The following is a 15,963-nucleotide window of genomic DNA, read 5'->3' as shown; positions in this document are numbered from 1 at the left end:
GTTGACAGGGTCACTAGGTTGACAGGGTCATTAGGTCGACAGGTCAAAAGGACGACATGATTTTTTAAAACTTTTTTGGGTGTTGTTTTCTTTGTAAAGTGACCGGGAACCCCAATTAGTGCACCGTGTCCCCACGCATGGCTCGCTTTCGGGCAAGGTCCCTCGCACCACTACCACTGCGCTCAGCACAGGTTACCGTTCCCAATTGTAGTCCACGTGGATCGTAAAGTATGAAAAAGTTCAAAAATTTTAAAGAATGTGAAAAACTCATGTCGACCTTTTGAACTGTCGACCTTTTCAACTGTTGACACTGCGGCCTGCGAAAATTAGGACAGTTGGGAGGTATGCAATTGTCACTCACTGCTGAATTCACAATAGCAAACAACCAGCCCGCCCCCTGCCCTATGTGCTGCTGCTGATTGGCTGACCAGAGTGTCTTTCAGTCTGTGAGCCACCACCTCCAGCAGCAGCAGCAGCAATGCACACACAGAAGCCCAGTCAGTGACAGTGTGTGTTTTGTATCAGTATTTTAAATTGTTATTGAATAGATACAAGGAGAAAGTGAGGCGGCTGCACAAAGCAGCGACAGCACCACAGTGTAAAAAATAAATAAATGGAAAATTGAGAAAAACATCGGGGGAGAAATCTAGCGATGGTGAGGAAACATCGGATCCTCAACATTGCAGGGTTAAACATCCACCATTGGAACCACATATTCGATGGTTCCGATGAAACGTCAAATGTTTCCCATCCCTAGTGAGGAGGAGACGGCGGCAGCGGCACATGAGTGACTGGTCAGAGCTGCTGCTGGGCGGGCGCTGTGTAAGATGGCGCTGCGAGCGGTCAGGAGCGTGTGCAGTGCCGCCCGCCTCGTACCCTGGAGCGGCTGCTGCTCCGTCAGATCCCTGAGCTACTCCTCCCGCCTCCTCTCCGGTGAGTGCTGACACCCGAGCGCCCGTCTGCGTGTCGTGTCATTGTGTGTGTGAGCTGCTGGGGACTCCGGTCATTGCAGGGAGCAGGTCACAGACTCGCAGCGCCGACTCCTGCTGCTGCTCCCGTGCATTCTTATGCAACTGCTGCTCCTGTGCATTCTTATGCAACTCCTATCCAGCAACTCCTGCTGCGGCTCCTGTACATTGCTATGCAGCTCCCAACTCCTATCCAGCAACTCCTGCTGCGGCTCCTGTACATTGCTATGCAGCTCCCAACTCCTATCCAGCAACTCCTGCTGCGGCTCCTGTACATTGCTATGCAGCTCCCAACTCCTATCCAGCAACTCCTGCTGCGGCTCCTGTACATTGCTATGCAGCTCCCAACTCCTATCCAACAACTCCTGCTGCGGCTCCTGTACATTGCTATGCAGCTCCCAACTCCTATCCAGCAACTCCTGCTGCGGCTCCTGTACATTGCTATGCAGCTCCCAACTCCTATCCAACAACTCCTGCTGCGGCTCCTGTACATTGCTATGCAGCTCCCAACTCCTATCCAACAACTCCTGCTGCGGCTCCTGTACATTGCTATGCAGCTCCCAACTCCTATCCAGCAACTCCTGCTGCGGCTCCTGTACATTGCTATGCAGCTCCCAACTCCTATCCAGCAACTCCTGCTGCTGCTCCTGTGCATTCATATGCAGCTCCCAACTCCTATCCAACAACTCCTGCTGCGGCTCCTGTACATTGCTATGCAGCTCCCAACTCCTATCCAACAACTCCTGCTGCGGCTCCTGTACATTGCTATGCAGCTCCCAACTCCTATCCAGCAACTCCTGCTGCTGCTCCTGTACATTGCTATGCAGCTCCCAACTCCTATCCAACAACTCCTGCTGCGGCTCCTGTACATTGCTATGCAGCTCCCAACTCCTATCCAGCAACTCCTGCTGCTGCTCCTGTGCATTCATATGCAGCTCCCAACTCCTATCCAACAACTCCTGCTGCGGCTCCTGTACATTGCTATGCAGCTCCCAACTCCTATCCAACAACTCCTGCTGCGGCTCCTGTACATTGCTATGCAGCTCCCAACTCCTATCCAGCAACTCCTGCTGCTGCTCCTGTGCATTCATATGCAGCTCCCAACTCCTATCCAACAACTCCTGCTGCGGCTCCTGTACATTGCTATGCAGCTCCCAACTCCTATCCAACAACTCCTGCTGCGGCTCCTGTACATTGCTATGCAGCTCCCAACTCCTATCCAGCAACTCCTGCTGCTGCTCCTGTACATTGCTATGCAGCTCCCAACTCCTATCCAACAACTCCTGCTGCGGCTCCTGTACATTGCTATGCAGCTCCCAACTCCTATCCAGCAACTCCTGCTGCTGCTCCTGTGCATTCATATGCAGCTCCCAACTCCTATCCAACAACTCCTGCTGCGGCTCCTGTACATTGCTATGCAGCTCCCAACTCCTATCCAACAACTCCTGCTGCGGCTCCTGTACATTGCTATGCAGCTCCCAACTCCTATCCAGCAACTCCTGCTGCTGCTCCTGTACATTGCTATGCAGCTCCCAACTCCTATCCAGCAACTCCTGCTGCGGCTCCTGTACATTGCTATGCAGCTCCCAACTCCTATCCAGCAACTCCTGCTGCGGCTCCTGTACATTGCTATGCAGCTCCCAACTCCTATCCAGCAACTCCTGCTGCTGCTCCTGTGCATTGCTATGCAGCTCCCAACTCCTATCCAGCAACTCCTGCTGCGGCTCCTGTACATTGCTATGCAGCTCCCAACTCCTATCCAGCAACTCCTGCTGCGGCTCCTGTGCATTCATATGCAGCTCCCAACTCCTATCCAACAACTCCTGCTGCGGCTCCTGTACATTGCTATGCAGCTCCCAACTCCTATCCAACAACTCCTGCTGCGGCTCCTGTACATTGCTATGCAGCTCCCAACTCCTATCCAGCAACTCCTGCTGCTGCTCCTGTACATTGCTATGCAGCTCCCAACTCCTATCCAACAACTCCTGCTGCGGCTCCTGTACATTGCTATGCAGCTCCCAACTCCTATCCAGCAACTCCTGCTGCTGCTCCTGTGCATTCATATGCAGCTCCCAACTCCTATCCAACAACTCCTGCTGCGGCTCCTGTACATTGCTATGCAGCTCCCAACTCCTATCCAACAACTCCTGCTGCGGCTCCTGTACATTGCTATGCAGCTCCCAACTCCTATCCAGCAACTCCTGCTGCTGCTCCTGTGCATTCATATGCAGCTCCCAACTCCTATCCAACAACTCCTGCTGCGGCTCCTGTACATTGCTATGCAGCTCCCAACTCCTATCCAACAACTCCTGCTGCGGCTCCTGTACATTGCTATGCAGCTCCCAACTCCTATCCAGCAACTCCTGCTGCTGCTCCTGTACATTGCTATGCAGCTCCCAACTCCTATCCAACAACTCCTGCTGCGGCTCCTGTGCATTCATATGCAGCTCCCAACTCCTATCCAACAACTCCTGCTGCGGCTCCTGTACATTGCTATGCAGCTCCCAACTCCTATCCAGCAACTCCTGCTGCTGCTCCTGTACATTGCTATGCAGCTCCCAACTCCTATCCAGCAACTCCTGCTGCTGCTCCTGTGCATTCATATGCAGCTCCCAACTCCTATCCAACAACTCCTGCTGCGGCTCCTGTACATTGCTATGCAGCTCCCAACTCCTATCCAACAACTCCTGCTGCGGCTCCTGTACATTGCTATGCAGCTCCCAACTCCTATCCAGCAACTCCTGCTGCGGCTCCTGTACATTGCTATGCAGCTCCCAACTCCTATCCAGCAACTTCTGCTGCTGCTCCTGTGCATTCCTATGCAACTCCCAACTCCTATCCAACAACTCCTGCTGCGGCTCCTGTACATTGCTATGCAGCTCCCAACTCCTATCCAGCAACTTCTGCTGCTGCTCCTGTGCATTCCTATGCAACTCCCAACTCCTATCCAACAACTCCTGCTGCGGCTCCTGTACATTGCTATGCAGCTCCCAACTCCTATCCAACAACTCCTGCTGCGGCTCCTGTACATTGCTATGCAGCTCCCAACTCCTATCCAGCAACTCCTGCTGCTGCTCCTGTACATTGCTATGCAGCTCCCCACTCCCACCCAGCAACTTCTGCTGCTGCTCCTGTGCATTCCTATGCAACTCCCAACTGCTATCCAGCAACTCTTGCGCAGCTCCCCACTCCCACCCAGCAAGTCCCGCGCAGCTCCCCACTCCCACCCAGCAACTCCTGCTGCTGCTCCTGTACATTGCTATGCAGCTCCCAACTCCTATCCAACAACTCCTGCTGCGGCTCCTGTACATTGCTATGCAGCTCCCAACTCCTATCCAGCAACTCCTGCTGCTGCTCCTGTGCATTCATATGCAGCTCCCAACTCCTATCCAACAACTCCTGCTGCGGCTCCTGTACATTGCTATGCAGCTCCCAACTCCTATCCAACAACTCCTGCTGCGGCTCCTGTACATTGCTATGCAGCTCCCAACTCCTATCCAGCAACTCCTGCTGCTGCTCCTGTGCATTCATATGCAGCTCCCAACTCCTATCCAACAACTCCTGCTGCGGCTCCTGTACATTGCTATGCAGCTCCCAACTCCTATCCAACAACTCCTGCTGCGGCTCCTGTACATTGCTATGCAGCTCCCAACTCCTATCCAGCAACTCCTGCTGCTGCTCCTGTACATTGCTATGCAGCTCCCAACTCCTATCCAACAACTCCTGCTGCGGCTCCTGTGCATTCATATGCAGCTCCCAACTCCTATCCAACAACTCCTGCTGCGGCTCCTGTACATTGCTATGCAGCTCCCAACTCCTATCCAGCAACTCCTGCTGCTGCTCCTGTACATTGCTATGCAGCTCCCAACTCCTATCCAGCAACTCCTGCTGCTGCTCCTGTGCATTCATATGCAGCTCCCAACTCCTATCCAACAACTCCTGCTGCGGCTCCTGTACATTGCTATGCAGCTCCCAACTCCTATCCAACAACTCCTGCTGCGGCTCCTGTACATTGCTATGCAGCTCCCAACTCCTATCCAGCAACTCCTGCTGCGGCTCCTGTACATTGCTATGCAGCTCCCAACTCCTATCCAGCAACTTCTGCTGCTGCTCCTGTGCATTCCTATGCAACTCCCAACTCCTATCCAACAACTCCTGCTGCGGCTCCTGTACATTGCTATGCAGCTCCCAACTCCTATCCAGCAACTTCTGCTGCTGCTCCTGTGCATTCCTATGCAACTCCCAACTCCTATCCAACAACTCCTGCTGCGGCTCCTGTACATTGCTATGCAGCTCCCAACTCCTATCCAACAACTCCTGCTGCGGCTCCTGTACATTGCTATGCAGCTCCCAACTCCTATCCAGCAACTCCTGCTGCTGCTCCTGTACATTGCTATGCAGCTCCCCACTCCCACCCAGCAACTTCTGCTGCTGCTCCTGTGCATTCCTATGCAACTCCCAACTGCTATCCAGCAACTCTTGCGCAGCTCCCCACTCCCACCCAGCAAGTCCCGCGCAGCTCCCCACTCCCACCCAGCAACTCCTGCTGCTGCTCCTGTGCATTCCTATGCAGCTCCCACCCAGCAATTCCTGCGCAGCTCCCCACTCCCACCCAGCAACTCCTGCTGCTGCTCCTGTGCATTCATATGCAACTCCCACCCAGCAAGTCCCGCGCAGCTCCCCACTCCCACCCAGCAAGTCCCGCGCAGCTCCCCACTCCCACCCAGCAAGTCCTGTACAATTCCTGCGCAGCTCCCCACTCCCACCCAGCAAGTCCTGTACAATTCCTGCGCAGCTCCCCACTCCCACCCAGCAAGTCCCGCGCAGCTCCCCACTCCCACCCAGCAAGTCCCGCGCAGCACTCCACTCCCACCCAGCAAGTCCTGTACAATTCCTGCGCAGCTCCCCACTCCCACCCAGCAAGTCCTGTACAATTCCTGTGCAAAACTGTACAACACGTTGTTATTCCAGTGCAAGCAGGTGTCGTGTCCCATAGCTTACTATCAGAATGTCACAGAAACAGCTACGAGTATGCCAGACCTGTACAGTGTCTGTATATTCCAGGTTGCTCAGTGCAGAGCCACCAGGGGAATACTGCTCAGTGCAGAGCCACCAGGGGAATACTGCTCAGTGCAGAGCCACCAAGGGAATACTGCTCAGTGCAGAGCCACCAAGGGAATACTGCTCAGTGCAGAGCCACCAAGGGAATACTGCTCAGTGCAGAGCCACCAGGGCATTAAGAAGCATGCTTAGTGCAGACCTACTAATGCCAAGAAGGGAAAATAGGGGTGTGCTGGTCAGTGTGGACCCACCAGAGGCAGTGTGGGGTGTGCTGGTCAGTGTGGACCCACCGGAGGCAGTGTGGGGTGTGCTGGTCAGTGCGGACCCACCGGAGGCAGTGTGGGGTGTGCTGGTCAGTGTGGACCCACCGGAGGCAGTGTGGGGTGTGCTGGTCAGTGCGGACCCACCGGAGGCAGTGTGGGGTGTGCTGGTCAGTGTGGACCCACCGGAGGCAGTGTGGGGTGTGCTGGTCAGTGCGGACCCACCGGAGGCAGTGTGGGGTGTGCTGGTCAGTGCGGACCCACCGGAGGCAGTGTGGGGTGTGCTGGTCAGTGCGGACCCACCGGAGGCAGTGTGGGGTGTGCTGGTCAGTGCGGACCCACCGGAGGCAGTGTGGGGTGTGCTGGTCAGTGTGGACCCACCGGAGGCAGTGTGGGGTGTGCTGGTCAGTGCAGACACACCAGAGGCAGTGTGGGGTGTGCTGGTCAGTGCGGACCCACCGGAGGCAGTGTGGGGTGTGCTGGTCAGTGCAGACCCACCATGGGCATGCTGCATATGTATGTGTAGTTTGCTATCTCTTGTCACCTAAACAAATGCCAAACATTCACCGAATCCAGTTTGAGGATCAAAGTCCAGCTTTAAAACAAGTCTGATGTCTCTCTGCTGTGTATCGTATTTTTGTTCTGTGTCTGTGTTATATACCACAAATAAAATGTTTCAGCACTTGTTGCTTTAACTGCGTGTGTTTTCTGCACATGCATTGCTATCTGTATACCCAGCTGCGTACACTGATGGCTGAATACCATTGTACAGACATGGACCCGGATTCAGAGCTGTGCGCAGTTGCATTCTCCATTGCAATTCCTATCTCAGTGTAAGTGACACAATATGCAAATTGCCAGAGCAAAATGATTAACGCACCTTTTTATCTGTAAAATGTGCCAGAGGATCTACGCACACTCCAACATCGATGATGTATCGGCCAACGTTGACTCCGCGAGTAATGTCTGAGTTGCCCAGATTCAGCCGTCTAAACTTCTCTGACAATGGATTGAATTCCCCCCCTAAGGGTTTCCGAGACTTCGCGCATGCGCAGTAACAAATCCTCGGCCAAATGCGTACCGATCGACACGGTGTACAACTATATATCGGGCATGTGTGTCAAGTCAACCCATATTGCAGGTTTGTGATAGAGCAGTGTTTTTCAACCGCTGCGCCGCGGCACACTAATGTGCCGCCAGCGGTTGTCAGGTGTGCTGCAGTCCGCCGCCCACCAGAGATGTCCTACATAGTGCTCCGGCGCCCGCCGACAGTGCTCCGCTGCCGCCCACCGCCTGTCAGATTCTTGGATCCAATTGCTGTCGGGCTCGGCCAGTGTATTCAGCTCTTCTGCCCGTCCCGTGACCTTAAGTGACGTGCTGTGACACATAGGTCACGCACGCCACGTCACATGCCCGGCCGCCTGCTAGTGTGAGCTGCTGCCTGCGGACTGCTCTGCTGTCTGCTCATCCTGCCCAGAATAAACAGGACTGCAGGTTGGCATTATTGTGGGGGCAGTGTGTACAATTTGGGATCCGGTCTGAAGATCGACAATGTTTAGGTCGACCACTATAGGTCGACAGTCACTAGGTCGACATGGATGGAAGGTCGACAGGGTTTCTAGGTCGACATGTGCTAGGTCGACAGGTCTAAAGGTCGACATGAGTTTTTCAAATTTTTTCTCTAACGTCCTAAGTGGATGCTGGGGACTCCGTCAGGACCATGGGGAATAGCGGCTCCGCAGGAGACAGGGCACAAAAGTAAAAGCTTTAGGATCAGGTGGTGTGCACTGGCTCCTCCCCCCATGACCCTCCTCCAAGCCCCAGTTAGATTTTTGTGCCCGGCCGAGAAGGGTGCAATCTAGGTGGCTCTCCTAAAGAGCTGCTTAGAGTAAAAGTTTTTTGTTAGGTTTTTTATTTTCAGTGAGTCCTGCTGGCAACAGGCTCACTGCTACGAGGGACTTAGGGGAGAGAAGTGAACTCACCTGCGTGCAGGATGGATTGGCTTCTTAGGCTACTGGACACCATTAGCTCCAGAGGGAGTCGGAACACAGGTCTCACCCTGGGGTTCGTCCCGGAGCCGCGCCGCCGACCCCCTTGCAGATGCCAAAAAGTGAAGAGGTCCAGAAACCGGCGGCAGAAGACTCTTCAGTCTTCATAAGGTAGCGCACAGCACTGCAGCTGTGCGCCATTGTTGTCAGCACACTTCATAGCAGCGGTCACTGAGGGTGCAGGGCGCTGGGGGGGGGCGCCCTGGGCAGCAATGATAGTACCTTATTCTGGCTAAAAATACATCACATATAGCCCCTGGGGGCTATATGGATGTATTTAACCCCTGCCAGGTCTCAGAAAAACGGGAGAAGAAGCCCGCCGAAAAGGGGGCGGGGCCTATTCTCCTCAGCACACAGCGCCATTTTCCCTCACAGAAATGCTGGTGGGAAGGCTCCCAGGCTCTCCCCTGCACTGCACTACAGAAACAGGGTTAAAACAGAGAGGGGGGGCACTTATTTGGCGATATGTATATATATATATATATATATATATATATATATATATATATATATATATATATATATATATATATTAAAATGCTATAAGGGAAAAACACTTATATAAAGGTTGTCCCTGTATAATTATAGCGTTTTTGGTGTGTGCTGGCAAACTCTCCCTCTGTCTCCCCAAAGGGCTAGTGGGGTCCTGTCCTCTATCAGAGCATTCCCTGTGTGTGTGCTGTGTGTCGGTACGTGTGTGTCGACATGTATGAGGACGATGTTGGTGAGGAGGCGGAGCAATTGCCTGAAATGGTGATGTCACTCTCTAGGGAGTCGACACCGGAATGGATGGCTTATTTAAGGAATTACGTGATAATGTCAACACGCTGCAAGGTCGGTTGACGACATGAGACGGCCGGCAAACAAATTAGTACCTGTCCAGGCGTCTCAAACACCGTCAGGGGCTGTAAAACGCTCATTTACCTCAGTCGGTCGACACAGACACGGACACTGACTCCAGTGTCGACGGTGAAGAAACAAACGTATTTTCCTTTAGGGCCACACGTTACAGGTTAAGGGCAATGAAGGAGGTGTTACATATTTCTGATACTACAAGTACCACAAAGAAGGGTATTATGTGGGGTGTGAAAAAACTACCTGTAGTTTTTCCTGAATCAGATAAATTAATTGAAGTGTGTGATGATGAGTGGGTTTCCCCCGATAGAAAATAGCGGTATACCCTTTCCCACCAGAAACACCCTTTAGGGTGGATAAGGCGCTCACACGCTTATCAAAACAAGTGGCGGTACCGTCTCCAGATAGGGCCGCCCTCAAGGAGCCAGCTGAGAGGCTGGAAAATATCCTAAAAAGGTATATACACACATACTGGTGTTATACTGCGACCAGCGATCGCCTCAACCTGGATGTGCAGCGCTGGGGTGGCTTGGTCGGATTCCCTGACTGAAAATATTGATACCCTTGACAGGGACAGTCTTTTATTGACTATAGAGCATTTAAAGGATGCATTTCTATATATGCGAGATGCACAGAGGGATATTTGCACTCTGGCATCAAGAGTAAGTGCGATGTCCATGTCTGCCAGAAGATGTTTATGGACACGACAGTGGTCAGGTGATGCAGATTCCAAACGGAAGTATTGCCGTATAAAGGGGAGGAGTTATTTGGGGTCGGTCCATCGGACCTGGTGGCCACGGCAACAGCTGGAAAATCCACCTTTTTTACCCCAAGTCACATCTCAGCAGAAAAAGACACCGTCTTTTCAGCCTCAGTCCTTTCGTCCCCATAAGGGCAAGCGGGCAAAAGGCCAGTCATATCTGCCCAGGGATAGAGGAAAGGGAAGAAGACTGCAGCAGGCAGCCCATTCCCAGGAACAGAGCCATCCACCGCTTCTACTAAGTCCTCAGCATGACGCTGGGGCCGTACAAGCGGACTCAGGTGCGGTGGGGGGTCGTCTCAAGAGTTTCAGCGCGTAGTGGGCTCACTCGCAAGTGGACCCCTGGATCCTACAAGTAGTATCCCAGGGGTACAGATTGGAAATTCGAGACGTCTCCCCCTCGCAGGCTCCTGATGTCTGTTTTACCAACGTCTTCCTCCGACAGGGAGGCAGTATTGGAAACAATTCACAAGCTGTATTCCCAGCAGGTGATAATCAAAGTACCCCTCCTACAACAAGGAAAGGGGTATTATTCCACACTATATTGTGGTACTGAAGCCGGACGGCTCGGTGAGACCTATTCTAAATGGATAATCTTTGAACACTTACATACAAAGGTTCAAATCAAGATGGAGTCACTCAGAGCAGTGATAGCGAACCAATAGGGTGTCCCTGGACATCAAGGTTGCTTACCTCCATGTCCCAAATTGCCCTTCTCACCAAGGGTACCTCAGGTTCGTGGTACGGAACTGTCACTATCAGTTTCAGACGCTGCCGTTTGGATTGTCCACGGCACCCCGGGTCTTTACCAAAGTAATGGCCGAAATGATGATTCTTCTTCAAAGAAAAGGCGTCTTAATTATCCCTTACTTGGACGATCTCCTGATAAGGGCAAGGTCCAGAGAACAGTTGGAAGTCGGAGTAGCACTATCTCAAGTAGTTCTACGACAGCACGGGTGGATTTTAAATATCCAAAATCGCAGCCGTTTCCGACGACACGTCTGCTGTTCCTAGGGATGGTTCTGGACACAGTCCAGAAAAAGGTGTTTCTCCCGGAGGAGAAAGCCAGGGAGTTATCCGAGCTAGTCAGGAACCTCCTAAAACCAGGAAAAGTGTCAATGCATCATTGCACAAGAGTCCTGGGAAAAATGGTGGCTTATTACGAAGCGATTCCATTCGGCAGATTCCACGCAAGAACTTTTCAGTGGGATCTGCTGGACAAATGGTCCGGATCGCATCTTCAGATGCATCAGCGGATAACCCTATCTCCAAGGACAAGGGTGTCTCTCCTGTTGTGGTTACAGAGTGCTCATCTTCTAGAGGGCCGCAGATTCGGCATTCAGGATTGGATGCTGGTGACCACGGAGGCCAGCCTGAGAGGCTGGGGAGCAGTCACACAAGGAAAAAATTTCCAGGGAGTGTGATCAAGTCTGGAGACTTTTCTCCACATAAATATACTGGAGCTAAGGGCAATTTACAATGCTCTAAGCTTAGCAAGGCCTCTGCTTCAAGGTCAGCCGGTATTGATCCAGTGGGACAACAACACGGCAGTCGCCCACGTAAACAGACAGGGCGGCACAAGAAGCAGGAGGGCAATGGCAGAAACTGCAAGGATTTTTCGCTGGGCGGAAAATCATGTGATAGCACTGTCAGCAGTGTTCATTCCGGGAGTGGACAACTGGGAAGCAGACTTCCTCAGCACAACCTCCACCCGGGAGAGTGGGGACTTCATCGGGAAGTCTTCCACATGATTGTGAACCGTTGGGAAAGACCAAAGGTGGACATGATGGCGTCCCGCCTGAACAAAAAACTGGACAAGTATTGCGCCAGGTCAAAAGACCCTCAGGCAATAGCTGTGGACGTGCTGGTAACACCGTGGGTGTACCAGTCGGTGTATGTCTTACCTCCTCTGCTTCTCATACCCAAGGTATTGAGAATTATAAGACGTAGAGGAGTAAGAACTATACTCGTGGCTCCGGATTGGCCAAGAAGGACTTGGTACCCGGAACTTCAAGAGATGCTCACAGAGGACTCATGGCCTCTGCCGCTAAGAAGGGACTTGCTTCAGCAAGTACCATGTCTGTTCCAAGACTTACCGCGGCTGCGTTTGACGGCATGGCGGTTGAACGCCGGATCCTAAGGGAAAAAGGCATTCCGGAAGAGGTCATTCCTACCCTGGTCAAAGCCAGGAAGGAGGTGACCGCACAACATTATCACCACATGTGGCGAAAATATGTTGCGTGGTGTGAGGCCAGGAAGGCCCCACGAAGAAATTTCAACTCGGTCGTTTCCTGCATTTCCTGCAAACAGGAGTGTCTATGGGCCTCAAATTGGGGTCCATTAAGGTTCAAATTTCGGCCCTGTCGATTTTCTTCCAGAAAGAATTGGCTTCAGTTCCTGAAGTCCAGAAGTTTGTCAAGGGAGTACTGCATATACAACCCCCTTTTGTGCCTCCAGTGGCACTGTGGGATCTCAACGTAGTTCTGGGATTCCTCAAATCACATTGGTTTAAACCGCTCAAATCTGTGGATTTGAAATATTTCACAGGGAAAGTGACCATGCGGTTGGCCCTGGCCTCGGCCAGGCGAGTGTCAGAATTGGCGGCGTTTGTCTCACAAAAGCCCATATCTGATTGTCCATTCGGACAGGGCAGAGCTGCGGACTCGTCCCCAGTTTCTCCCTAAGGTGGTGTCAGTGTTTCACCTGAACCAGCTTATTGTGGTACCTGCGGCTACTAGGGACTTGGAGGACTCTAAGTTGCTAGATGTTGTCAGGGCCCTGAAAATATAGTTTCCAGGACGACTGGAGTCAGGAAAACTGACTTGCTGTTATCCTGTATGCACCCAACAAACTGGGTGCTCTTGCTTCTAAGCAGACGATTGCTAGTTGGATGTGTAGTACAATTCAGCTTGCACATTCTGTGGCAGGCCTGCCACAGCCAAAATATGTAAATGCCCATTTCACAAGGAAGGTGGGCTCATCTTGGGCGGCTGCCCGAGGGCTCTCGGCTTTACAACTTTGCCGAGCTGATACTTGGTCAGGGGCACACCCTGACTGAGGAGGACCTGGAGTTCTCTCATTCGGTGCTGCAGAGTCATCCGCACTCTCCCGCCCGTTTGGGAGCTTTGGTATAATCCCCATGGTCCTGACGGAGTCCCCAGCATCCACTTAGGACGTTAGAGAAAATAAGAATTTACTTACCGATAATTATATTTCTCGTAGTCCGTAGTGGATGCTGGGCGCCCATCCCAAGTGCGGATTGTCTGCAATACTTGTACATAGTTATTGTTACAAAAATCGGGTTATTATTGTTGTGAGCCATCTTTTCAGAGGCTCCGCTGTTATCATGCTGTTAACTGGGTTCAGATCACAGGTTGTACAGTGTGATTGGTGTGGCTGGTATGAGTCTTACCCGGGATTAAAAATCCTTCCTTATTGTGTACGCTCGTCCGGGCACAGTATCCTAACTGAGGCTTGGAGGAGGGTCATGGGGGGAGGAGCCAGTGCACACCACCTGATCCTAAAGCTTTTACTTTTGTGCCCTGTCTCCTGCGGAGCCGCTATTCCCCATGGTCCTGACGGAGTCCCCAGCATCCACTACGGACTACGAGAAATAGAATTATCGGTAAGTAAATTCTTATTTTTTTTTTTTTTTTTTTTTTTCATACTTAACGATCCACGTGGACTACGATTGGAACGGTAAAGTGTGCCGAGCGAAGCGGTAGCGGAGCGAAGGCACCATGCCCGAAGCATGGCGAGCGAAGCGGTGCACTAATTTGGGATCCCGGTGACTCTACGAAGAAAACACCAAAAAAAAAAAATCCTCATGTCGACCTTTAGACCTGTCGACCTTCCATCCATGTCGACCTAGTGACTGTCGACCTATAGTGGTCGACCTAAACATTGTCGACCTAGACACTGTCGATTTGATGAACCACACCCATTTTTGGGGGCACATCATGGCTTCATAAAATGACAAAAGAAAGATGCGTGACCTTTTACCTCTTGTGAGACTGCAGGCGCAGAGTTTTACAATTGCAAGGGATAATGGGGGTCATTCAGAGTTGATCGCTCGCTAGCAGTTTTTAGCAGCCGTGCAAACGCTATGCCGCCTCCCACTGGGAGTGTATTGTAGTTTAGCAGAAGTGCAAACGAAGGGATCGGAGAGCGGCTACAAAATAATTTTGTGCAGTTTCAGAGTAGCTTCAGACCATTCAGTTCCTGATTTGACGTCACAAACACGCCCTGCGTTTTTCTGAACACTCCCTGAAAACGGTCAGTTGACAGCCAGAAACGCCCTCTTCCTGTCAATCACTCTGTGGCTGCCTGTGCGACTGAAAAGCATCGCTAGACCCTGTGTAAAACTACATAGTTCGTTGTAATAGTACGCCGCACGTGTGTGCCATTTTTTTTTTTTCCTCATCGCTGCACAGCGAACAACTCGGAATGACCACCAATATTACATTACTTATTGCAGATACCAGACATAGGGCGTGACATACAATGACTTATTGCCAGTCTTCACGGTTCCTTAATGCTGGTGTTCGGCAAGCACCGCTGACATCGGATGTGGATCACGTTTGACACGTGGTGGTAACAGACACTCGCGGTCAGAGGAAGGTCAGCAGAATACATTCCGTTGACCCCTATGCATCCGCTCGCAGTGTGTGAGTAAATAGCATTCAGCACCCACTCAACATAAAAGCACAAGTGGATCTGATGATAGTGTAACCTAATATGTTCCGTCACCTCCATGCTTAATAGAATTTTTTTTTTAATGCTAATAAAAGCAAATATTTTCCATGAGTAGCATCATGGTGACTTTTAGATGTTATTCTGGGCACACAGTAGGCCGATATATCGTTCGTCGGCTGTACGCATGGTATATCACATAGTGCATATTGCTGACACGTACACATGGCATCTTTCACTGACCTATCGCATTTGCTTGCGTGTACAGAGGAGCAACAAACCAAACCATGGCCCTCATTCCGAGTTGTTCGCTCGGTAAAAATCTTCGCATCGCAGCGATTTTCCGCTTAATGCGCATGCGCAATGTCCGCACTGCGACTGTGTCAAGTAAATTTGCTATGCACTTAGGAATTTTACTCACGGCATTTTCATCGTTCTGGCGATCGTAATGTGATTGACAGGAAATGGGTGTTACTGGGCGGAAACAGGCCGTTTTATGGGAGTGTGGGAAAAAACGCTACCGTTTCCGGAAAAACCGCAGGAGTGTCTGGGCGAACGCTGGGTGTGTTTGTGACGTCAAACCAGGAACGACAAGCACTGAACTGATCGCAGATACCGAGTAAGTCTGGAGCTACTCAGAAACTGCTACGAGGTGTGTAATCGCAATATTGCGAATACATCGGTCGCAATTTTAAGATGCTAAGATTCACTCCCAGTAGGCGGCGGCTTAGCATGAGCAAATCTGCTAAAATCCGCTTGCGAGCGAACAACTCGGAATGACCTCCCATAAACGTTTCTTATTGAGAGAATATGAAATGAAGTAAATTGTGCTTATGTCATCCCCAGGGTGATATGTGGTGAGGACCAGGGTTCACTTCTGTTTCTCCACATAGTTTATGATTGGAGGCCACTAGCACTGGTTTCGCCTATTGCATGGACCACCAACCCAGGGCACCTCTGCAAGGCACTAAGGGGTCTATTCATGAAACTGTGGAGAAGTGAGCCTGTAGAGAAGAGCCAATCAGCACTGAAGTAACATTTATAATTTGCATACTATAAAATTATACAGAGAAGCTGATTGGTCGCCATGGGCAACTTCTCCAGTGGCTCACTTCTCCACTCTTTCCACTGCTTCATGAATAATTCCCCCCCCCCCCCTCCTCCCCCCAAGTCTGGGAACCACTGATCTAGCTTATACCCCTTTCAGACTGCCACCTATGAACACGGGTTATTGGCTCATGAGCGCTTAAAACACGTGTTCAGGTGCGGTCTTGGGTTGAAATACCGGGTCGAGCGGTAGTTCAACCCTGGTCGCGAGC

General features: G+C 51.6%; 1 protein-coding gene across 3 annotated transcripts in view; it reads left to right on the top strand.

The window, feature by feature from the left end:
• The first annotated feature begins 715 nt into the window (after positions 1 to 715).
• The window catches only part of GCSH (glycine cleavage system protein H), a 169,519-nt gene continuing 154,271 nt past the window's right edge, over positions 716 to 15,963 (top strand). The window contains exon 1 of one of the 3 annotated variants that reach the window (XM_063945778.1): positions 716 to 933. In XM_063945778.1, coding sequence (XP_063801848.1) covers positions 828 to 933 — 106 coding nt within the window. In that variant the 5' untranslated portion in view covers positions 716 to 827. The remainder of the gene's footprint in view (positions 934 to 15,963) is intronic. The other 2 variants (XM_063945779.1, XM_063945777.1) reach the window with 2 other exon arrangements.

This window comes from Pseudophryne corroboree, chromosome 11 (assembly GCF_028390025.1).
Source record: "Pseudophryne corroboree isolate aPseCor3 chromosome 11, aPseCor3.hap2, whole genome shotgun sequence".
Taxonomy (NCBI): domain Eukaryota; kingdom Metazoa; phylum Chordata; class Amphibia; order Anura; family Myobatrachidae; genus Pseudophryne; species Pseudophryne corroboree.
The sequence above is the reverse complement of the archived record's forward strand: the minus strand, read 5'-3'. Positions and strand labels throughout refer to the sequence as shown.